This window comes from Pleurodeles waltl, chromosome 5 (assembly GCF_031143425.1).
Source record: "Pleurodeles waltl isolate 20211129_DDA chromosome 5, aPleWal1.hap1.20221129, whole genome shotgun sequence".
Taxonomy (NCBI): Eukaryota; Metazoa; Chordata; class Amphibia; order Caudata; family Salamandridae; genus Pleurodeles; species Pleurodeles waltl.
The window spans coordinates 220,388,049-220,414,205 of NC_090444.1; the positions used below are offsets into that span (position 1 = coordinate 220,388,049).

General features: G+C 45.5%; 1 protein-coding gene across 3 annotated transcripts in view; it reads right to left on the reverse strand.

Moving 5' to 3' along the window:
* Window positions 1-26,157, reverse strand: part of RCOR3 (REST corepressor 3) — a 328,175-nt gene that overhangs the window by 240,434 nt on the left and 61,584 nt on the right. For all 3 annotated transcript variants that reach the window (XM_069233951.1, XM_069233952.1, XM_069233950.1), the window contains exon 4: window positions 7,981-8,033. In XM_069233951.1, coding sequence (XP_069090052.1) covers window positions 7,981-8,033 — 53 coding nt within the window. The remainder of the gene's footprint in view (window positions 1-7,980; window positions 8,034-26,157) is intronic.

The window sequence follows — 26,157 nt, forward strand, 5'->3', positions numbered from 1 at the left end:
ATACCATACTCAAGTCAAGTCACATAAGCTTTATTCGGTCACAGACAACCATCAAAGCATAAAATCACAACAGTCCAAGATTTATACACATAATAAATAAGTAAATATAAAAGTTTAAGAACAAGTGTCCCTATTAAAATACATATTTTTGAAAACGAGTATGTATATGCCATGCGGCCGCAAGGCACTTGCTAACCGCACAAATTAAGACAAGAGAAGTACCGCTCCGCAATATCCTAAGGGCAACTTTACATTGCCTTATGCCCATATTCCTACAAACTGGACGTATCCATTTTCGCCGAACAGAGGCATAAGCTGGACGAAAAAAACATAAAATGTGCTACAGATTCAGTTACACAATTGCAACTAGGACATAAATCAAGTGTTAGTAATGATCGCCAGCTACCAGTAAGGGACTTTAACGGTAGACACCCAAATCTAAAACGAGCATACAGGCTCTTACCTAATAAATCGGGAATTAAGTCCAAATAAGATTCCAACTGGGAATGCCATTTAAAAACAAGAAATTGTGTTGTCAACCGACCGTAAGATGTACATAAAAAAGAATTATTCCTAACATAAGACAAGTAGACAGATTTCAAAAGTTGTTTCTGGGCCCTTCTCAAATTGTTCGGGTTCTCCCAAATGTTCCCAAGTCCCAAGATCTAAAACCACAAGAAACATGCTTGAGCCAAGGAATAGAAACTGCATTAGGTCTATCTAAAATATCTTGAAGGGAGTCCCTGTAAACAGTAAGCTCAGGAGTGATCCAAATTCGTACCCAGAAGAGTAAGAGTCTTAAAGCTATCCCACCAGAGATGCGGTAAAATCCAAGGTCCAGAAAGACCGGGATCAATGGTGTACTACAAGGGCATGCAAGAAGAGCTCTTACAAAATTATTCTCGCCCACGGTCAATTTGTTGGTGTTAGAAGGACCCCACACCTCAGCACCATAAGTCGCTGCACCCTGCGCCTTTGCCAAATAAATTTTAATAGCCGGAAAAACAGCTTTCGCAATGGTGGTGTTATAGAAGCGCAGAATAGCACCTGACCTATGCTGAAGAAGTGAGACACTCTTGCCAGTCTGATCCTCCCACTGCATGTTATTTGTAATTCTTACTCCCAGGTAATCTATAGAACGTACCTTACTTAAGGGAGCCCCATCTAAGGTAATAGTACATCTCCTAGCAAGGCCCATGCTTAATATCATTAATTTGGTTTTGCTAGCATTAAGTTCCAGACCATGGCCCGCAAAAAAAGCATTGAACCTATCAACCAAGATCTGAAGACCCATGGGGGTTTTGGAAATCAAAAGAGAATCGTCTGCGAATAATAAAATAGGGACTTGTTTGCGCATTCAGAGAGAGGGTATAATTTTGACAAGAAGACACAGGGTGCACCACCTCATTAATAAACAAGGTAAAATGGGTTGGTGCAAGGACACAACCCTGGCGAACCCCGCGCCGGATGGCTATATGATCAGTTAGCTCTCCCTGGCTACCCCATCTCACCTGCGCATATGTATTCTCGTGCAGCCTTTGTAATAAGTGTACTATATTGTCAGGGATACCTATTCTATGCAGGACTTCCCATAACTTCTCTCTAGGGACCAAATCAAAAGCAGACCGAAGGTCCACAAAAGCAACATATAAGTTTTGCTTTGCCAGGACTACATATTTCCAATGTAGGAGGATCAGCCTAAACCTGATCCACCGTACACATTTTTTGGGCGAAAACCCACCTGAAGTGGAGACAGTACCTGATGAACATGGACCCAGTCCAAAAGCCTATCCAAAAGCTGCTTGGCAACATTTTTTTGAAGATTGTCAATGAGGCTGATTGGTCTGTAATTAACAGGGGAACCCACATCACCCTTTTTATGGACATGAATTAATTCAGCCCCTTTCCAGGTTTTGGGAATAGGGCCTCCTGCAGGTATGGCATTGGGTAACGTATTTCTATACCAAGACCAAATAACTGGCTCAGATTTAAAAAGATCCCCCGGTATCTTATCAGGGCCTGGAGCCCTGGACGATTTTAAGGAGTTAATGGCAACTATAGTTTCAGTTATTGAGAAAACAATACAATCTAAGGAACTATCAGTAGACCTTTTTTAATCAACAGTCTCAAGACGTAATTCAGTCTGCAACGAAGAGGAGAAGTCCTGTGTCGTGGGTATAGCATAAAGCTGAGAGAAGTGTTCCACCCATCTTTCAGGTTGAATATGCGTACGGATGGTGCCATTACCCCCTCTGTGTCTATTGGCCAATAGCTTCCAAAAGGTCCTATTGTCTCGAAGTTTGGTTGCATCCAACAATTTTTGCCAGGTGGTATCTTACCAACATCTCTTTGCCAATTGCAGAGTTTTATTATACAGAAGTCTAGCAGTTCTAATCGCTCCCTGTGAATGAGTCATAATAGATGATTTTAAGGCTGATTTAGCATTGGAGCAGTCCTTATTGAACCAATCCCTAACTTTAAAATGATCAGGGGGGTTGTCTAGTAGCAGTCGTCCTATAGAAAATGTCCTGCAAGTTCCTTACCATTTCTTTGTGAATGCTCAAAATTGGAATGTTACGAATATCTGAAAAGGATAAATACATTTTCTTAATCAGATAAGGGTTAGACAATACTTTTGGTCAACTGACACGAGTATGCCTATGGTTCAAAAGAGGTCCAGGGACCTCGGAGATCCGAATATTCTGCAGTCTCCTAAACACATTACTATTTAAAGTGAGGAGTAAAGGATTGTGATCGCTCTCGTGACGAAGGTCTACCTTCATATCTATAGAAAGGGACCAAAGCCTGACGTCCACTAAAAAGTAATCAATAACACTGGAAAGCATCTCTTGCTTGAAGGTGGGTGCAATGTTCAAATCAGAACTAGTTCGTCCATTGCACGGTCTTAGTCCAAATCCAAAGGGAAGTCAACTGAGAAGCAACACAAGAGCTAATACATTGGACAATTCCCTTCAGTCGAGGGATACCACAGAGTTCATCCTCCTCAGCCGTCAGATTACTATTAAGGCAGTCGGATTCAAAAGTACAATTCATGTCCCTTGCAACCACTAGTTTAGTTGACGAGTGCAGGGTATCCATATATTCGGATAACTGAGCAAGTGTCTGGGACTCTGATCCCCGAGGAACAGACCTGGCATACACGTTGATTATAATCATTTTAAAATCTGGTTTGAATAAAAGTTGGACGCCCAATAAATCGGGGAAGTTACTGTGTAAAGCTAAATGATCACACTGTAAATTTTTGTTAAGCAGAATCATAAGTCCCCCTTAGAACGACCAAAACCCCCCGATGCTGGTTGGGCCACTAAAAAATATGTCACAGACCCGACCATAAATATCGGGTCTTCAGCCCAAGTTTTTTTAAATAGACATATATCCTGCTTATTAATAAAACTAACCCACTCAGGACTTCCAAACGTCTTGCCTATCCCTGCCAAATTCCAAGATATAATTAAGAGTTCCGTGCAGGATATCTAAGCCCTAGGAGCATCCTCAAAATTATTGGTCCCCTCTTCAAAGCTAACCCCAGAAACTACAACAGGAGTCATTAATGGGGGAACAATGGGTAGTCATTCAACTTCTAATAGTGGGTGAGGAGGGTTACCTAACATACATACTCAATCAGACAACATTCTTTATTTTTCCATTCACATATATTACAGACATTCTCCTTCAAGACGTTTCCCTTTCGAGGCATTTATGGACTTTGCCCGATATTTTTAATGCTGTTGCTTCCCACATTTACACATCCTTGCTAGAGTCCATAATTTTCCCACTTTCTCATACCTCTACCCACTAAGCTCTAGGACAGGACTTTGTTACTTCTCAAATGAACAAATACATATTTATGTAGCCTAGACAAACACTTTCACTAATTATATGATGAAATGTTGCCTAGTTCATGTAGGCATTGTAAGCACATTTCAAAAGACATTAACATATATTAGAAAATGTTGGGTGGTTAACTAGTCATGCCTAGGGTTTAAAACGTTCTAAAGCACAGCTTGCATTTAACCTTAATATGTAGCATATTGAATTTATTCAGTAAATTGACTCACTCCTGGATGATTTATAATTTCAGAAAAGTAGAATGATGTCTTCATGCACAAATGTAAAATAACCTACCTAACACATCAAAGGGATGCTTATGCAATGCAGCCAACTACTTGTTGATATACTCCATTTAAAGCGTTCTCTCCAATCTATCTTAAACCCCCTATCCCCTCATCCACCTGACCTGCTATACATAGTCAACAATAACTGCTGTACTTGGGTGGAACTAAAGTGATATTTCAGATGAATGGAAAAACTCCCCATTCTAGCCTGAAAATCTAGTGCTCTCTCTGAACCACATTAAATTGACATGTTGTCTACTGCGAGCCTATGCATATTTACAAACATTCTCAAACTAGTGGCTTTTGCATGAGAACACTATAATTGGGTTGTGTTTGGAAGTGTTAGCACTTTTGTATGTCTCACCTTTCTAGCATTTTTTGTTGGTCTCCCAACCCTCACAGACAACAGGTGCACTTCTACTTAATCACAGTTTTGGGAAAAATGAGACGTTTCCAGCTTGCAAAATATGGTACCTTATAATGTAGTCACTGTGAATCAGATTGATATTCCCCTTTAAAATCTGAGACTCTCCCAGTCAATAGGTGGGAAGACAGCTACTCCTTCACCTATGTTCTCAAACATCTTCCTTTAAAAAATCACGAAATCCCTCCTAGAAAACACTCAAACCTCTTCCCCGTCATAGGGGCACTCCCCTCAGAAGATGTGCTTTCTTGGCCACTTTCAAAACAGGATCTCCCACTGCTCAAGAAGGCAAACATAGATCCCAAAGACTATAACCTATAGATCAGTGTGACCTCCTGCAGATCATGTAAAACACAGCCATCAGCCATGTACGCTGCACCTGTCCCATAGCCCTCTGAGCATGGTTTAAGTCTAGCACAATCTCTGTGACCTTGCAAAGGATGCATGCAGAAAAACACTGTGTTTACACCAGCAGTCATCAAATTTGTTAAAGGGGAATCATTTGCAGTTTTAGTGATGTCACAGAAAAGGTCATTTGTATAAGTTTGTAAACAGCAAAAGCACAAGTCAATGTGTAGTAAAAGTACCCTGCAAGTCGAAAAAGACTATCCACTAAGTTCCTTCAACAACTCTTTTTGAATCACAAAGAGGAGGGAGTCTAACCAGGGTGTAACCTTCCTCACTGCAAGTGTCAACGATGTTTATGAATGCTAACTAATAAGATGTTACTAACACCATCATTTTGGATGGCAACCAATTTGAAAAGTGCAGCTGGGTCTGGGCTGATTTAAAAAAAAGCCAACAATAGTCAAGAGGAATGGAATGAAAAAATAGAGCTGGAGGTCTGCTGCTGCTTGAAGCCTTCCGTATCTGCACTTGCAGACGTTCACACAGGGACGTAAAATGTCTCTTGCCTTATACATATATACTAATGATGAAGGAGGTTTTGTGATTGGCACCCACACCTCCTCAAATTGGGGATGGCAGAGGGAGGCCTAAGGCTCCCACGGCCCCACCGGCTATCCTGCCAGCAGCAATCCTGGACGTCGGCAGGGCCCAGCTGCACTGGTCTGCTCCTGCCCAGTGGGAGCAGCTATTGTTTTTTTGCTATTGCTGGACAAGGGGAAAAATTATGCTCCCTGCCCGGCAAAGCATGGGCAAGGAGTTACCTTTCTGTTCTATGCTTGCCCTCTTGCAGGCAGAAAACAAAACAGTGTCCCGGGCAAGTGGGGTTCCAGGGACACCGTTTGATAGCAGGACCCAGGGGATCATTCTAGGGCTCGGGAAGGGGATCCCCACGGCCCCCTCCACAAACAAGGCATCGGGCCCCTGGGGAAGGGTTACCCTGGCCCTCAAATGCCTCGGGACGATGGCCGCACGCACTCTCCCCTAAAAATAATGATGAATCACTCCCTCCCCCCGAGCTCTGGCTCAGACAGTGGAATGTCAATCAAAAAGGGAAGGTCTGTCTTGCATTTTTTGTACCGCAGTACAATCACTGTACATTAAAAAAAAAAAAAAAAAAAAAACACGAAAAAGGTTTCGTTTTTGGTTCCACAAGGCCTAAGGAGCCAGGGTATGCCTACCCTGCCCCTTTATGTGTTTCTTTTTCCAATAGGGGGGACTGATTCACCTGGTCCTAAAATGGCTGCCAATTGCTTTTTTTGAGCACCAATCAGACCTTCTATTTCAATCTGCCAGTCCCACTGTACTCCTTCCTAACTAGATATCTATACATTTTGAACCTTAATTTTACAAAAACTACTGACGGATTTACACCAAATCATGAAAAGCATATTTTGTGGGTGAAGATTTAGCATTCTGCCAACTGTGGTGTAATTCTGTTCAGCTGTTCTGACTGCAGCTGTGTCTAAGTTTATTGTGGAAAACTGTATGGGGAAAACGTGTTTTGTGAACCCCTCACATCCCCTTCTGCTCGGCCCCCACTTGACAAATGATCCCAAAGCTATCCAGGAAGGAGCTGAAACTAGAAAGATTGTAAAGAGTGGTCACACAGTCCCAAACAAAAGTGAAACAAAATTCTCTTCCTATGGGAAGTATGAGCTAACTATATGCCACGTATTCAATTACACCACTGATCATATCTCAAATTACATCACTTATGACATCACTAACGAGTGTGAACGCTGTGTGTACTAGGGGCTTGTCCTACTTAGGAGCGTGAATGTCTGGACGGATTAGACCACATGGACTCTCCCATCCTTTTTCTTGGCCCGCACTTGATAAAGCTGCACAAAACCTACCATGGAGACAAGGTTGATGAACTTTTGTTTATATGTTTGTGAAGATTTGTCAAACAGCACCAAAGTTATTAGTGAAACAAAAAAACTCTCCCAATGGAAACTCTGACCTAACCTGCAGGTTCAAGTTTACATCCTAATAAGGTAAGACTGGTGACTGCTGCAGAGATCGTTGTGTAGCTTGCAGGGCACAAGACTGTACAGAGGCAACTAGTTTTATGACTTACACTCAAGTTGACAAATAGTGTTAAGGTGCACTTCCCCTTATTGCCGGACATCTAACACAGGGTACAACTATGGCAAATTCAGTTAATTCCCAAATGTAATACCCTTTATCAGGTCTCTTTTCTTGATATAATCCCAGCTCAGTTTTACAACTGAATAAGTCTGCTACGCAGTTGCTGTAAGAGGAAGCAAGCACAGCTGGCCACACAGTACAATCTCTATACCCCACCCCCCAAAAAGGCATTGCGTCTATCAGGTAGGAAGTACTCAAAAGTACTCAACAGTCTGAAGACCACTGCTGTAGACAATCACACATTATCAGTAAATTAATGTTAAAAATTGAAATGCTCCCTATTTAACTGTGTTTTTTAATTATTGAGTGCATAGAGATACCGTGGTGATGGAATGGAAATGATTACTTACTTGTAGTCTTGCTTCTGCATTATAGGAATCTTTGTTGACGTCCTAAATGTTAGAGTAAATCCCCACTGCGTGTGTAGACCTTGGAGTCCTTTCACGCAGTAGGGAATTATTGTAATGTTTAAGGCTATCAATAAAAGTCATACAATACAGAATTAAAGTTGTGAGGGTCACTATGGATTACTGTATATTTCAAGGAAGCTCAAATAGAATACAATGCACACCATCAGTACAGCTTCTGTTTATATTTGGGATTCACCCCGCTTCTAATGCAAATAAATACAAAGGTTGATAAAGTAAAATATGATAGACAGGAAAGTCTTAGTACAGAATCTTCCAAATATATCACATATATCACACTATATGCCTAGAAGACATGTCCTCTTGAAAGTTTTAAAAAGGGCATACTATTACAATGTCAATTTTTTGAAGTTGAAAAGTGCTGTATCTGGGAACAATTATTTGGAATTCAGAATAAGAGGGAGGCAACATGTATATCACTCTAGTAACGCACCTGTTCGACATTGTAGCCATGCTTTTCCTTCGCAATAGCAATGTATTCATCCACTGTAACAAAAAATGTTGATTTTTATGACAACACAATAAACACACCATGTAGTTTTTTAATTATCTTGCACACATTTGAAATTGCAGTAAAAACACAATTTTGCATTTCTCTAGTCAAAATACTGATTGGAAAAACGTATCTTGTGCACCCACAAACTAACTGATTGACCTATAGCAATGTTTCTTGCATTATGCACCACAGGATGCTGCTTCTACTTACTGTTAGGGGTAGGCTTTTTACCACCACTACAGAATGGAGATGCGGTCTATTGGCCCCATTAGTACAAAAAAAAAAAAACGTGAAGTCTGTTATGAATGGGACCATCCGTTTCCTCCTGAGGATGACAGGAATTTCTATGGCATGTTGTAAGAAGTTGGCTTTGTATATACTATCTCAAAGTAAGAAATAGTGTGCAGAGTCCAAGGGTTCCCCTTAGAGGTAAGATAGCAGCAAAATTAGATAATTCTAATGCTCTATTTTGTGGTAGTGTGGTAGCTTATCAGAGGGTAGTGTTAAGCATTTGTTCTAAACACACAGGCAATAAATGAGGAACACACACTCAAAGACTTAACAAGCCAATAAAAGTTCAAGATTTGAAGTAAATACATAAAATGCAAGGTACTCCACACAGGTAAGTTAGGAACTTTGAATTAGAGCAATATCATATACAGTTTTTGTTAAAATGGTAATAAGCTATTTTAAAAGTAGACACAGTGCAAAAATTAACAGTTCCTGGGGGAGGTAAGTATTGGTTAGATTGTGAGGTAAGTAAGACACTTACAAGTCTCAGTTCCTGGGCATAGGCAGCCCACCGTTGGGGGTTCAATGCAACCCCAAAGTTACCACACCAGCAGCTCAGGGCCGGTCAGGTGCGGAGGTCAAAGAGGTGACCAAAACACATAGGCACCCATGAAGAACAGGGGTGCTCCGGTTCCAGTCTCCCAGCAGGTAAGTACCTGCGTCCTCGGGGGAGCAGACCGGGGGGGGGTTTGTAGAGCACTGGGGGTGGGCGACAAGTACCGCCACAAAATACATCCTCAGCGGCACAGGGGCGGCTGGGTGCTGTGTGCAAAGCAGGCATCGGGTTTTGTATTGGATTCACTGGAGGGACCCGGGGGTCACTCTAGTGGTGCAGGCAGGGCGCAGGGGGGCTTCTCGGGCCAGCCACCAACTGGGCTAGGCATAGGGTCGCCTGAGGGTCACTCCTGCACTGAGGTTCGGTTCCTTCTGGTCCTGGGGGCTGCGGGTGCAGTGCTTGGTCCAGGCGTCGGGTCCCTTGTTACAGGCAGTCGCGGCCAGGGGGAGCCTCTGGATTTTCTCTGCATGCGTCGCTGTGGGGGTCCAGGGGGGTCGTCTCGGGCTACTCACAAGGTTGCAGTCGACGGGGAGTCCTCCCGGTTGTGTTGGTTCTCTGGATCTCGAGCCAGGGGCGTCGGGTGCAGAGGGAGAAGTATCACGCTTCCAGCAGGAAGAGTGAAGTCCTTTAAAAGTTGCAAGAAGTTGCAATATTGTTGCCGTTTCTTGAGCAGAGCGGCTGCTCACTGGAGTTTCTTGGCCCTTAGGATCAGAGAAGTCCTCTGAAGCTTCAGAAGTCGCTGGTCCCTGTTGGATGCGTCGCTGTTGCAGGTTTTCGAGTCAGGAGACAGGCCGGTAGGGCTGGTGCCAAAGCAGTTGTCATCTCCGTCATCTCTGCAGGGCTTTCAGGTCAGCAGTCCTTCTTCTTAGTTCAGGTTGCAGGAATCTGATTTCCTGGGTTCTTGGGTGCCCCTAAATACTAAATTTAGGGGTGTGTTTAGGTCTGGGAGGGCAGTAGCCAATGGCTACTGTCCTGGAGGGTGGCTACAGCCTCTTTGTGCCTCCTCCCTGAGGGGAGGGGGGCACATCCCTAGTCCTATTGGGGGAATCCTCCAAAACTAAGATCAGAGATTTCTAAAGGCAGGGGTCACCTCAGCTCAGGGCACCTCAGGGGGTTTGCTGACTGGTGGGTGACTCCTCCTTGTTTTTCTAATTATCTCCTCCAGTCTTGCTGCCAAAAATGGGGGCCGTGGCCGGAGGGGCGGGCATCTCCACTAGCTGTGATGCCCTGTGGCGCTGTAACAAAGGGTGCAAGCCTTTGAGGCTCACCGCCAGGTGTTAAAGTTCCTGCAGGGGGAGGTGCGAAGTACAGGCTTTGTTGCTGGCCACAGAGTGACAAAGGCACTTTCCCCATGTGGCCAGCAACTCGCCTGGTTGTGGCAGACTGGCAGAAACTGGTCAGCCCCACACTAGAAGTCGGATTGGTATTCAGGGGGCATCTCTAAGATGCCCTCTGGGTGCATTTTACAGTAAATTCCACAGTGGCATCAGTGTGCATTTATTGTGCTGAGAAGTTTGATACCCAACTTCCCAGATTTCAGAGTAGCCATTATGGAACTGTCGAGTTCGTGTTTGACAAACTCCCAGACCATATACTCTTTTGGCTACCCTGCACTTACAATGTCTAAGGTTTTGCTCAGACACTGTAGGAGCATAGTGCTCATGCACATATGTCCGCACCTGTGGTATAGTGCACCCTGCATTAGGGCTGTAAGGCCTGCTACAGGGGTGACTTACCTATGCCACAGGCAGTGTGAGGTTGGCATGGCACTCTGAGGGGAGTGCCATTTCGACTTGGTCATTTTCTCCCACCAGCACACACAAGCTGTGAGGCAGTGTGCATGTGCCGAGTGAGGGGTCCCCAGGGTGGCATAAGACATGCTTCAGCCCTTAGAGACCTTCCCTGGCATCAGGGACCTTGGTACCAGGGGTGCCATTTACAAGGGTCTTATCTGAGTGCCAGGGTTGTGCCAATTGTGGAAGCAACGGTACAGTTTAGGGAAAGAACACTGGTTCTGGGGCCTGGTTAGCAGGGTCCCAGCACACTTTCACTCATAACTTGGCATCAGCAAAAGGCAAAAAGTCAGGGGTAACCATGCCAAGGAGGCATTTCCTTACACATGTTCCATGCAAATGAGGGTTAGGGGGATAGCCCTGGTTGTATGTCTTTATTTATGTATGTACCGCCAGGTTTGTGGGTTAACGTTAAAACAGCTGTAGACCATGGGAAGGACAGCGTATCTGGAAGCTGCACTGGGATTTGGTTGGTTTCTTCAATGTCAGTTTTGTGCTACTTCTAAATGGCCATTTGGTCTGGCCCCAATTATCACCATTTCTCCACAGATGCTGTCAATGTCAGGCAGAAACACCTCTCTTTAACACACACCTTGTAGTTGTCCGGTTGCATAGATAGATCTCTTGTGGACTATACTAACAAAATTACTGCAGGCTTTATGCCAACCCACTGCTTACAATTGGTTGTTTTTTTTTTGTTGCGCTCATTTGCTTGCTTTTTAGTCAATGGCCTTTTGTACCTCTTCTTCCAATTATCCGTCCCCTGAAATGTAGCTTCTTTATAAAAAAATTTAACTAGATGACTTGTGTCCTTCCACTACTCATATTCAAGGAACTACATTTGCCTTTTACATTAGGTAGTCCATGTGAGTGCATGCATTTTGTTCTCTACATCATGTTCATTTCTTGTGTTGCATAGCTCTCTACAAATAACCTTCATAATACATGCATTCCGTTTTGCTCCCTCCTCTCCTCTATCCAACTGTGGATTTCCCCGCTCAGCTTCAAGCATGTCTGCTGCTTCCCTGCCCACTCCCTGCTGCTCCCCGCCCACTCCCCTTTGAGTCTCTGAGAAAAACTGCAACTTTTTTTGGGGAGGTACTTAAGGCCCTCTTTTTCCCTTGTACCTACCTGTGCCCTTTTATTGATGAATGGTGTGCTGTGCTGCAGGCTCCTCAAACCACCTTGGTATAATCCATCTGCTGCCTTACCCAGTGGAAATAAGTGCCTCTCTGGCTTTTTTGCGTCACTGCTTTACCAGTACCTAAGGTCGGACGAGTCCAGACCTGTGATATTATTTTGTGGCTACAACACAGTGCCTTCACTATCTTGATACCAATTGTAATACCTGAGACTGGAGTTCCTCTAACACCGATTGACCACTGAAGGGGAATCGCAGAACTACCCTCCTTCATTTGTCACCATTGGAACACCTAGTGCCCACCAGCTCAAAAATCCTAAATAAACAGACCCTGATTCCTGCTCGCCACCTGGAATCAATGCTGTTGGGTCCCCTTCTTTCTATGCAGCCCATTCCTCTCTTTGGGGATCCAATGGCAGCAGAATGGCAGAAAAGACTCCAGGCCAGGCACGAAACAGACTAAACGAGAACCTCCTGTCCCAGAATCCCCCATTAAAGGCAAACTAAGCTAAAAGAAACATTCGCAAAAACTGTTGGATGTACTACAGCTGGCTCAGATTATGAAAATTAGCATGGACATTATGCAACAAGATGTGGCTGGAATGAGATCTGACATAAAACACATCAGTGACAAACTATAGTGGAACAACCTTGAGGAAAGGTCTCTTTCCACACAAAAAAGACCTCAGCCCGTTGCACGAACTATTGGCCTCCATGCAACATGGCACTGCTGAACTTAAGGACAGAAAAAGGACAGGTAACATCAGATTTTTTGGTTTCCCTGAAGGCAGCCAGGGAAAATATGGCTTGTGCATCGCCATTCTTGCAAGGTTGGGCTTCCTATCCACACGAACATCTCCTTTGTCAAACGTTTCGAACTTGAGAGAGCTGATCGCATTCCCACATGCTAAAATGCCAGCTCTGCCACTGCTGGCCCACCAAGACTGATCATCTGTAAACCCTTGCATTACCAACATGTTGAAATAACCCTGGAATTCATACAAAACACAGATTTCTCACATGGGAAGGTCACCTGATTACCATCTGGCAGGACTACTTCAAGACCCCAGTTCAAGTGAAGAAAGGCTTCCTCTCCCTTAGAGCCAGACTACAGAACATGAACATTCCTTTTCTGGTCCGGCCAGGTTCTGCATTGCCTACAAAGGCTAACCACACCTCTTCTATGACTACCGGGACCTGTCTTCATTCCTGGACAATATTAAAGAGGTTGAGATGAGAACATCCTCCTTCAACCCAGGAGCGTTGTAATGTATTATCATCTTAATGTTCTGCTGTATGCCTTGTCCTCTTGATATATACTTAGTAATGCGTCTTTGTTATCTTTTACAATTGATGGAAATGACCTAGATTTGGACGGTTTCATCTCGTACTCCTACAATGACTGTGCTTATTTCTCTCCTTTATGATTGTATTTGTATCTTCGGTAAATCCACAGTACTCAGATACCAAACTGTTCTACTTCAAGACCACTGTTGGGTGTTCCACCTCCTTGTTGCCTTTCAAGAACTATTCTACTCATGTGCTGGCCTATATACTTACCTTAAGTGGACCTATACCCCAATTGCCTCCATCACGCTGTACCCGATTACGCAAAAATTCCCTTTTATGGTTGCTGTCCTCCTTGTTAAACTTCTATATACCTTCATATACATCAAAAGTTAAGAATGTTCATTCACTCATGTTATTCTAACTGTGCCCCTGTTGTGCTACACACCTATACACTGTCAACCGTACTTGGGCTTGTTTTTTTATTTGTCTGTTAGTTATGTGGCATCCAGGAGATGTATGGAATCCTCCTTTGGATTCCACGTTGTACCCATTTCACGTTCAGTGCGGGGGGGACAGAGTTAAAGAGATGGTGAGCTCTAATTTTATGGTTTCCCTTGTTTTTCCTTTCTCCCCAAACTCCCAACTCCCCCTTTATTCTGGTTGCCTCTCCTTTTATGAAATACAAGTGTTAAATCTTACAACCACTGTCTGCAACGTATGACTCCACTTGCCTTTGCCAAATGACATATCCCTACTGCAATGGGCTTGGTTGACTTATCCCTCTGACTATCCCTAGTATCGCCAATGCTGATGGCAGACTCCATACAATTAGTTTCACTTGACACGAGTGCGATGAGCCAAGCGGAGGACATTTCTTGAATACACATACAAATTAAAATGTGACTTCTACAACAAGAATCTAAACTATCTGTCAATTCTATACCTTCCTTCAAGGCACCCTGGATCTCAGAAGTGAAAGGCTCAAATGCATAAAGGAAAAAAAATGGTGTGCCGACAATAATCCCCAAACAAATGAAGATTACGATTCTAGACACTTACAGTTCACAGCAGGAGATGGTTACTCAACAAACTATCAAAAGCTGGCAAAGAGTTTTATGTGTTGAACTTGTATGCTCTCAGTGTAAGTAACACGGGTTTCTGCAAACACATCTATGAACTAATCAGCGGGCTCACTAGCAACATGACTGATTATAGGGGTGACTTTAACGTCCTGCTTGATCCCACAGTAGACCGCAGCTCCAGATGCAAAATCAGACCATCAGCATCCCACAAATTACTCCATAAAATATGCTCTAAGTATTCCCTATCGGACTCTTGGAGCCTTCAGCACCCAGACACCAGGGATTACACTTTTCAATCCTCTCCCCACCAATTATTCTTCAGCATCAAGTATATTTTGATTTCTAGCAACCTGGCTAGAAACTCCACCATTGAAGCCAGACTGGTCTTGGATCACTCAGCCATATCAGCTTCACCGGACTGGGCCACCTCCAACCCCACTGATAAATCCTGTAGACTCAATCCTAACATATGACAAGGTCCGACCTATATTGAGAGGCTTCCTTTAGACATCAAAAATATCTTTAAAGACAACCAACTAGGTTGGGATGCCTATAAGACTGATATTATGGGTGTGATAATAGGCATTAGCTCCCACATCAATAAATCTGTAAACACACAGTAAAAAAATTTAGAAACTGAAATCAAGCAGTTAGAAATTACACACCATTCTGAGAAGGGTATGTGTAGTGATATGTTAATACAGATGGAATGGAATGTGGAATGTGTGGGGAAGAAGGTTGAGGAAGAGACTGGAGGAGGTGGAGACAGGAAGCAGCTGGGAGTTACCTGTACTGATCTAATCTACATTTACCGGAATAAAGTATTCAAGCCTACAACGACTTCTTCGATTACTACAGAATTGGCGACGAGGATGGGATGTTCCCAAGATTAAGACTTGTGATCAGGATGTCCCAGGATCAAGACTCGCGAGTACGTTCTCAAAGAAATGGTAGAGGCCTCCTTTTCCTTTATCTGCCTCGTGTTCTGAATTATAAACTGTGCTAAAATCGCATGCGTTGTAAAACGCGCTGGAGAGAGGTTAAAAGACGTGTGAACGACGCGTGCAGAGTTTCAGCACGCGTTGTAGAACGCGCTAAAAGAATTCAGTACAGCACGTGGACGGCACTTCACAGGATTCACTCCTTCACACCGCGTAATCTGCCGCACGAGACTCACGCTCCTTTGTTTTGTTTTTCGACAGTTCACACGCTGCGCATTTGTTTACTTTCAACGATCGGTTGCAATCTGCAACACAGTTCACGATTACTTCCTTCTGAAGAAGGCAAATCCAAAAAAACTATTTAAGCTGAGATTTACGCTATGCACTAATACTTATGGCAAATTAAAGAGTTAAAAGAAAAAGGAGGAATATAAGACGATGCCAGTCATATTATAATGAATTGGCAAACTCACGATCGTTGGCCAATGGATTAAATTGGAGTGAAGAATTAAACAAGATGCTGTGGGCACATAGGATAACTCCCCATTCCGTAACTGGTGTGTCACCTTTTGTAGCTCTTAAGGGAAGGGAACCGGCGTCGAAGGAGTCCCCCTGGTGGTTGCAAGAGAAGAAACAGGTGTGGGTTGATCGTGAAGTCATGAAGGTGAGAGTTATGAGTTCACAAGAACGTAATAAGTCACGTTATGATAATAGGAAAGGTGTGAAGGATGTCAGAGTGGAGAAAGGTGATTGGGTGGTGGTGAAGAAAAGTGGTATCATAAAGAAAGGAGACAGCAAATTTAGTGAACCTCAGCGAGTGGTAAAGGTAACCAATTCAATTGTCAAATTGGAGAATGGAAATGAATGGAGTGTGGGACATTTGTGTAAAGTAAATGTAGTTTAAGTTATCTACGTTTATAAATTGTATATATTTAGTCAAGCAAGTCTATGTAGTTTCTTTTGTTTCTTTTATGAATTTGCAATTTAAAATTTGGAAGGGGGAAGATGTGTAGTGATATGTTAATACAGATGGAATGGAATGTGGAATGTGTGGGGAAGAAGGTTGAGGAAGAGACTGGAGGAGGTGGAAAGAGGAAGCAGCTTGGAGTTACCTGTACTGATCTAATCTACATTTACCGGAATAAAGTATTCAAGCCTACAACGACTTCTTTGATTACTACAGTACCCTCTTAAAGGACACCCTAAATTGTAAAAAATGTGAAAATAAGAAAATCCGGAGTACCAGGGCTGGCCAATGGGTAACTACATTCAAATCAATTAAATTATGTGCTGGCAACACCGCTGGGAAAGTCTTAGCTCGATACCTAAAATACAAAATCGTCCCCAAATGAACCCTGTCAAGCATAAGGATGGACAATTCCACTGAGACCTTCATAAAATCTCCCGTATTTTGGGGGGGATTGCTACAAAAATCTATAAGATGAAAACACCAATGTTAACCCTGCTGATATCCTAGAACATCTAAATAAACTCAAACTGCCCAGACTAGATACCCAACGACAACCTCGCCTAAACCAGGTGTAGGAAGTTGGCTCTGTATATACTATTTCAAAGTAAGAAATAGTGTGCACAGAGTCCAAGGGTTCCCCTTAGAGGTAAGATAGTGGCAAAAAGAGATAATTCTAATGCTCTATTTTGTGGTAGTGTGGTCAAGCAGTAGGCGTATCAGAGGGTAGTGTTAAGCATTTGTTGTACACACACAGGCAATAAATAGAAACACACACTCAAAGACAATTCCAGGCCAATAGGTTTTTATATAGAAAAATATAATTTTCTTAGTTTATTTTAAGTAAATGTTAAGTTCACAGGTAAGTAAACCACTTGGGTTCAAAGTTGGGTCCACGGTAGCCCACCGTTGGGGGTTCAAGGCAACCCCAAAGTTACCACACCAGCAGCTCAGGGCCGGTCAGGTGCAGAGGTTAAAGTGGTGCCCAAAACACATAGGCTTCAATGGAAATAGGGGTGCCCCGGTTCCAGTCTGCCAGCAGGGAAGTACCCGCGACTTCGGAGGGCAGACCAGGGGGGGTTTGTAGGGCACCGGGGGGGACACAAGCAGGCACAGAAAGTACACCCTCAGCGGCACAGTGGCGGCCGGGTGCAGAGTGCAAACAGGCGTCGGGTTTTCAATAGGTTTCAATGGGGAGACCCGGGGGTCTCTTCAGCGAAGCAGGCAGGCACAGGGGGGGGGGGGGGGGAGGGGGGGCTCCTCGGGGTAGCCACCACCTGGGCTAGGAAGAGGGTCACCTGGGGGGTCGCTCCTGCACTGGAGTTCGGTTCCTTCAGATCCTGGGGGCTGCGGGCGCAGAGTGTTTTCCAGGCGTCGGGTTCCTTGAAGCAGGCAGTTGCGGTCAGGGGGAGTCTCTGGATTCCCTCTGCAGGCGTCGCTGTGGGGGCTCAGGGTAGTCAACTCTGGTTACTCACGGGCTCGCAGTCGTCGGGGAGTCCTCCCTGTAGAGTTAGTTTTCTGCAGGTCGAGCCGGGGGCGTCGGGTGCAAAGTGGAAAGTCTCACGCTTCCGGCGGGAAACGTGCGGTCTTTAAAAGTTGCTTCTTTGTTGCAATCTTGCAGTTTTGTTGAACAGGCTGCTGTCCTCTGGAGTTTCTTGGTCCTTTTAGATGCAGGGTAGTCCTATGACGCTTCAGAGGTCGCTGGACCCTGGGGGATGCGTCGCTGTTGCAGTTTTTCTTGAAGTGGGGAGACAGGCCGGTAGGGCTGGGGCCAAAGCAGTTGGTGTCTCCGTCTTCTCTGCAGGGCTTCAGGTCAGCAGTCCTTTTTCGTCTTCAGGTTGCAGGAATCTATCTTCCTCGGTTCTGGGAGCCCCTAAATACTCAATTTAAGGGTGTGTTTAGGTCTGGGAGGATAGTAGCCAATGGCTACTAGCCCTGAGGGTGGCTACACCCTCTTTGTGCCTCCTCCCTGTGGGGAGGGGGGCACATCCCTAATCCTACTGGGGGAATCCTCCATCTGCAAGATGGAGGATTTCTAAAAGTCAGAGTCACCTCAGCTCAGGACACCTTAGGGGTTGTCCTGACTGGCCAGTGACTCCTCCTTGTTTTTCTCATTATCTCCTCCAGCCTTGCCGCCAGTGGCCGGAGGGGCGGGCATCTCCACTAGCTGGGATGCCCTGTGGCGCTGTAACAAAGGGGGTGAGCCTTTGAGGATCACCGCCAGGTGTTACAGTTCCTGCAGGGTGAGGTGTGAAGCACCTCCACCCAGTACAGGCTTTGTTTCTGGCCACAGAGTGACAAAGGCACTCTCCCCATGTGGCCAGCAACATGTCTGGTGTGTGGCAGGCTGGCAAAACTAGTCAGCCCACACTGGAAGTCGGGTATGTTTTCAGGGGGCATCTCTAAGATGCCCTCTGGGTGTATTTTTACAATAAAGTGCACACTGGCATCAGTGTGCATTTATTGTGCTGAGAAGGTTGATACTAAACTTCACAGTTTTCAGTGTAGCCATTATGGTGCTGTGGAGTTCGTGTTTGACAGACTCCCAACCATATACTCTTATTGCTACCCTGGCACTTACAATGTCTAAGGTTTTGCTTAGACACTGTAGGGGCATAGTGCTCATGCACTTATGCCCTCACCTGTGGTATAGTGCACTCTGCCTTAGGGCTGTAAGGCCTGCTAGAGGGGTGACTTATCTATGCCATAGGCAGTGTGAGGTTGGCATGGCACTCTGAGGGGAGTGCCATGTCGACTTAGTCATTTTCTCCCCACCAGCACACACAAGCTGGCAAGCAGTGTGTCTGTGCTGAGTGAGGGGTCCCTAGGGTGGCATAAGACGTGCTGCAGCCCTTAGGGACCTTCCCTGGCATCAGGGCCCTTGGTACCAGGGGTACCAGTTACAAGGGACTTAACTGGGTGCCAGGGTTGTGCCAATTGTGGAGACAAAGGTACAGTTTAGGGAAAGATCACTGGTGCTGGGGCCTGGTTAGCAGGCCTCAGCACACTTTCAAATCATAACTTGGCATCAGCAAAGGCAAAAAGTCAGGGGGTAACCATGCCAAGGAGTCATTTCCTTACACCAGGCTATTGCGGAATCCAAATTCCACACAGCCTTCAAATTCCTCAAAATGGGGAAAGCTCTTAGTCACGAAGGACTCACTGCTGGCTTCTATAAACTATTCAAGGAGGAATTACGTGTACCCCTTCTTGATCTTTTTCATAACTATGCAGAGTCAGGATATATTCAGATTACAAAGGCTGACGCATTAAAAGCACTCATTCCCAAGGAAAGATCGTACTTACCTTAAAAACTATAGGCCAATATCACTTATCAACCCAGACTGCAGATTATACCCAAAAATCCTAGATAAACCTATCTAAGCGAAATTGCCTTCCCTAATCGGTTCTTAACAAGTTGGCTTCCTCAATGTTAGACTACTTGGGCACATCCTTCAATTTATTAGGAAGAAAATTGGGTATACTCCCTTATTTTGATGGATACATGAAACTTCCTATATAGCTCCCTTGGAAATAAGCAACAGGATTTCTTGTTTAAACAAACTTAGATGTTGAAACAACCTTTTTCGAGTAGGATTTCTGGGATTTGACCATGTTGGATTATATCTAACACCCACCTTTATGAAGAGATAGTTTTCCAGCCAGGTGTAACAGCCGATTAATTTTGTGCCACAAAGCTGCTTCAGAGTAGTGGAAGTGACTGGTGCCTGAAAATTGTGACCTTTCCCCCAGCTGCAGGCCTTGTTTGCGCAGGTTGTTTTGCATTAGATGCAACCGGTGGCACTGTGTGTTGTTGCTATTAAGTATACTGCTGTCAAAAACCATGCTGAAACTCAGGGCAAAGCTGGTATTTGTATGAATGATTTTTAACTCCAGAGCAGAAATGACTTCTTCCTCTGCCACCACAAAAAGTCAGAAAACAGCTTTGTTGTAATGTTCCTAGGGAACGTGCCATATCAGTGTCACCTCTGATGGATTGGAGGGCATCATTCACAAGCTTACCAAAGAGGTTCTTTCCATCAAGTGGCGTGTCCAAAATAAAATCTTAGCTTGAATCTCAAGACAGAAGGAAGTAGCTTTCAAACAGTCTTCACAGTGGAGAACTATCACACCAGCTATTTGTCAGAAAGCCCATTGCAGTGTCAAAGATGGATTAGTTACTTACCTGTAAATCCTAGTTCTCTTCCAGGGGTATCCTCAAAGTCATAAACATTGAATATTCCCGCCCTTGTGCGGGGACCCCGGCGTATGTATTAAATACACACATATAAAGTATGAAATATGCACGAAAAACTATATATATATAGAATTTTTAGTAGACATATCTTTCATACTAAATTCATATATACATGTGTGAAACAGCAATGCAGACTATAATCATAAACAAGCTAAAATGCTTTATTTCTCTGGAGTTTTTTTTTTTTTTTAAACATTATAAAATTACAAAAGAGAATAAATATCTACCCAAGCCCCCAAAACTGGGCTTAGGGAAATAAGCAGCAGCAATATCTAGAGAAAAAAGAGAAAAACTACATTGAAAAACAATGGAGCATTCTTAGCCAATAGACTGCATGCAGGTTAACACAGGAGAACCATAAAAACTTTGGCACCGTGCCTTTAAGACCCTGAGCACCTCCAGTATCCCACCATGCCTCAGGGGTGAAGGAAAGGTGACAGTTGGTTCACAGTTAGGTCAGTACTTTTTTACGGTGACAATCTGTGAAACTGATTCGAAAGACAGTCTGTCCTGCACTTCTAGGAGACGTGCGTCCGGGGAGGAGGGTGGGTTGTTTATGACTTTGATGAGGATACCCCTGGAAGAGAACTAGGATTTACAGGTAAGTAACTAATCCTTCTCTTCCAGGGGATCCTCATCAATAGTCATAAACATTGAATAGATTAGCAAGCCCATCCCTAAACTCTGCGGACTGTCTAATAGAAGTGCAGGAATAGATACGTATTATGCAAATAAATTTCTCAGAGAGGCCTGCCCAACCTGGGCGTCTGCTCTTGCATCTGAATCTAAACAGTAATGTCTAGTAAAAGTATGTACAGACTTCCATGTAGCAGCCTTACAAATCTCAGAGATTGGGACATTGTTAAGGAGGGCAGCAGTAGCCGCTTTTCCTGCTTTAGGCCTAGCTAGTAATTGTTTATTAGCTAGCTGGTAAGTATTAACAATACAAGAAACTATCCATCTTGATATCGTTCTTTTAGATGCTGCCTCTCCTGTCCTCAAATGACCATAATTTACAAACAAATGGTTGGAATGTCTAATCGATTTTGTCTTATCCAAATAAAATTTCAGCACTCTTTTCAAGTCTAAGGAGTGCAATGCTTTCTCCGCCGGAGTCTCCAGATTGGGAAAGAAAGTCGGTAAAGATATAGTTTGATTGATGTGGAATTCTGACACCACCTTCGGAAGGAAAGATGGGTGAGTTCGCAGAACCACTCTATTGTCGTGAAAAACTGTGTACGGTTCTTTGGAAGACAAAGCCTGAATCTCACTGACCCTCCTCGCGGAAGTAATGGCTACCAAAAAAGCCGTCTTCCACGTAAGGTGTTGTAAAGAGGCCTTGTGTATAGGTTCGAAAGGAGGGCCCATAAGTTTTGACAGTAGTATGTTCAGTTCCCATGGAGGAGAGGGTATCCGAATAGGAGGAAAAACTTTCTTCAAACCTTCTAAGAAATCCTTGACTACTGGTTTCGTAAAGAAGGATTCTTGAGAAGGTGACTTACGATAGGCTGTAATGGCAGACAAATGTACCTTAATAGATGATACCTGCAGACCGGACTTTGCCAGATGAAGTAAATAAGACAGTATGACATCCTCCTGAGCCCGTATAGGATTGTGCCCTTGTTGACAGCACCATAGGTAGAATCTCTTCCACTTCAAATCGTAAGAACGCCGCGTGGAAGGCCGTTTGGACTCTTTCAAGATGTTCATACACTCCTGCGAGAGCCCTAGGTGTCCATACTGCAGGAATTCAGGAGCCATGCTGTTAAGCTCAGAGAGGGTAGGTTGGGATGTAGAATCCTGCCCTCCATCCTGCTCAGAAGATCCGGTCTGCACGGCAGCCTCCTGTGAGGTTTTTCCGAAAGGTTGAGGAGATCCGTGTACCAGAATTGACGGGGCCATTGTGGCGCTATGAGAATCATTCTGGTTCTGGATTTGTAAAGTTTGTTGATCACTGCCGGTATGAGGGGAAATCGGTGGAAAGGCGTAGAGAAATATCCCTGACCAGTCGATCAACAGGGCATTCCCTCGAGATCCCGGACGGTAGAACCTGGATGCGAAGTCTGGGCATTTCTTGTTTACTTCGTCTGCGAAGAGATCCAATTGAGGTCGACCCCATTGAGCGAAGATGTCCTCGACGACTTCGCCGTGTAGGACCCAATCGTGAGCGTCCTCTAGGTGTCTGCTCAGGAAATCTGCTTCCACGTTTTGTTGACCTAGCAGGTGAACCGCTGTAATTGACATTCCTCTGGTCAGGAGCCAATGCCATATCGTTTGGGACTCTCGAGATAGGGGTAGGGATCTCGTTCCCCCCTGTCTGTTCAAATAATACATTGTGGTTGTATTGTCCGTTTGTATCAGGAGAGATTTCCCCTGAACCAATGGAGAGAAAGACTTGAGAGCCAGATGGACCGCTCCGAGTTCCAGCAGATTGATGTGGTAGTTCCTTTCCTTGTCGGACCACAGGCCCTGAGCTTGGAGGGGACCCAGATGAGCCCCCCATCCCTGAAGAGACGCATCCGTTACCAGAGTGTCGGATGGAACTACCTGGTGAAACGGAGAACCTACTGACAGGTGAGGTCTGTGCATCCACCATTGCAATGACTGAAGTGCCACTGTCGGTAGCCGCACTCTGTCCTCCCAGCGACCTGTCCTTTGACTCCAGTTGTTCTCCAATGCCTCTTGAAGGGGCCTCATGTGCAGCCTGGCATTTGGGACAATGAAAATGCATGAAGCCATGGAGCCCAGTAGCAATGTCACCTGACGGGCAGTAGGTGCGTCGGCTTTTAACAGGTCTTGACACTTCCTGTGTATTGATAAAAGTCGTTCCTCCGAAGGATACACTCTTTGGAGCTCTGTGTTTAGTATAGCTCCCAGGTAGTGAAGGTTCTGTGTTGGAATCAAGGTTGATTTTTGGTAGTTGATTTGAAGACCTAGCGACTCGAAAACCCTGAGCACAATGTCCCGATGGCTTCTCGCCTGATCCGGAGAGGAAGCCTTCAGTAACCAGTCGTCTAGGTATGGGTAGACAAAGATCTTTTGTTTTCGAAGATGTGCCGCAACCACTGCCACACATTTCGAGAAGACGCGGGGGGCAGATTTCAGGCCGAATGGTAGAACTCTGAACTGATAGTGTTGTGAAGCTATGTGGAAACGCAAGAATTTCCGATGCTTCGGAGCTATTGGGATGTGAAAATATGCATCCTGCAAGTCGATGGAGCACATCCAGTCTCCCTGATGTAGTTGGGGGAAAATCTGGTGAAGGACTAGCATCCTGAACTTCTGTTTTCTTATGTACTTGTTCAGCAGCCGTAACTCCAGAATTGGTCTGAAAACGCCCTCTCGACCCTTCTTCGCCACCAGAAAATAACGGGAGTAAACCCCCTTTCCTCTGTGCGCAGGTGGAACCTTTTCTATTGCTTTCTTTTGTAAGAGGGCGAGAGCCTCTTTGCGCAGCAGGCTGAGATGAGATGGAATGCATCTGGCTGGTGGCAAGTGTGGTGGGGGCTGTCTGAAAAGAGAGTAGCCATTTTCGACAATGTTGAGCACCCATTTGTCTTTTGTGATAGAGTGCCACTCGTGAAGATAACCTGTGATACCTCCCCCCCACCGGAGTGGTGTACAGTGTCGAGGGAAGCGAGATCTCATTGTTTGGCCGGCGCTTTCGGTGTGGACTGTTGAGGTCTACTTGACCCTCGCTCCCTTGTGGGCTTACGGGCCTGAAAAAGGGGGCGTCCCTGCCGTTGTTGTGGCCTTTGGGACCAGTGAGGGGTTTGAACCCTCTGCTGGAACGGGCGCCTGTCATAAGGCCTGTACCTCCGTCTGAAATCTTTCTTTCTTTCCAGGCCTACTGCCCTCATGGTGTCCACCTCTGTCTTCATGCGGGCCATCTCTTCATCTGCATGGGTACCGAACAGCGAGTTCCCGCTGAATGGGAGGTTTAGGATGCGCTGCTGTGCTTCCTGCTTTAAACCAGTCAGTCTCAGCCAGGAAGACCTTCTAGCACAGATTCCATGCGCGTACCCATGTGCAGCTAAGTCCGCCCCATCCGCTGCCGCGCTGATGATCTGGTTGGATACCAGGCATCCTTCTTGCAGGATTTCTTGAAAGTCCTGTCTGTCTTCTCTGGGCAATTTTTCTGTGAATCTGTGGAGGGAGTCCCACAGAGAACGGTCATACCTGCCCAGAAGCGCTGGAGACTTTCATTACAGATGCCGCTGTACCGCACATCTTTCTCCCCAGAGAGTCTAGATGCCTGCTCTCTTTATCCGGGGGGACCGTGGAGGATGATGCCACCGAGTGGGTTTTTCGGGCTGCGGCCAATATAACAGAATCCGGTGGCGAATCCTTTCTTAGGAACAAAGGATCCTGTTCGGGAGCCTTGTATTTCTTTTGAATCCTAGCCGGGGCAGACTTGAGTGTGGCTGGGGTCAGAAAAGTGTCCATGGTTGGCTGCAATAAGCCAGGCACTAGTGGTAGTAGCTTTTTCGACACTGATCTGTGCTGCAGAGTCTCAAAGATGACTGACGAGAAGGTAGTTGGCTCCGGAACCTCTATACTCAATTTCTGCGCTCCCCTTAACAGCACCTCGTTAAACGTGGTAATGTCATCCACCGGTGAGATCCTAGCAGGTGGAGAATCTGTTAGGGTGGGGGAGTAACGCCCAACAGATGATCCTGACGACGACCAAGAGGGTGATCTTCTGTGTCGTGATCGTGACCTGGATCTCCTTTGGGAACGAGACCTGCTGCGAGAGGCTGTAACAGAGCGCCCAGGCCTCGCGGTCGGCTGACGAGGAGCAGAACGAGTCCGTCCTGCCCGCGCTGTCGGCGATGGTGTTCTCGGGAGAGAGGCAGTAGGAGAGTACATTCGAGAGTATTGTGAATCCGGGGAGGCCGCTGGTCTATTCAGGCTCTCCAACCATGTAGGTGATAGATTGATGGGAGAAACATGCCCCGATGATGCTGCTCTCGAATGAGATGAGTCGCTCCGTATGGAGACCACTGGAGATGGTGCCTTATCTGCTGGAGGACGATGCTCTACTCCCTGCGAGACAGGTAAAACCTGTGCCGACGTCAACGGCTGTGCCGACGTCGAAGGGCACACTGGTTGGTCTAGCCTCGACACTGAATGCCTCGACGTAGAGTGTCTCGACGTCGAGCGGCGATCTCTGGACCTTGACCTACTCGCCGTCGTGTGCCTCGACGTGGAGCGGCGAGTGGCCGACGGCGGATGTCGCTCATGCCGTCGTGGCGATTTCGACGTCGTGTCTCTTGACGTCAAGGGGCGTGAAGTCTTTGGCGGCGAAAGGGCGCGCCGGTGATGGCTCGACGTCGATCGGCGGGCTGCCGTCGACGAAAATATGCCCCTGCGATGACCATGCTCCCTCGACGCCGTATCTTTCGACGTCGGGCGGGTCGCCGTCGACGGCGATCTATGCCGGTGAGACGGTGGCAGCGACGACGTCGACGGTGAACAAACAGGTACTTTCCTACCTGTTGACGTCAACCTGGCCATTCTCTCCTGAGAATGGCCTGCTGGTTGCCTGGGAAGTGAAGAGGACGATGCCTTTTGCCTCTCATGAAGCCCATGTAGCCTGATCTTCTCTCTGTCCTTCAGAGTCCTCTTTGACATATTCTTGAAGTGCTTGCAAGTGTCAGGGCAGTGACTCTGAGGCAGGCACACAATACAAAGAGAGTGTGGGTCTGACTGGGCTTTCTTCTTCCCACAAGAAGGGCATTTGACAAAAAGTGAAGGCATTTTTCTGTCAGGAAAAAACTGCCAAACTCAGACAA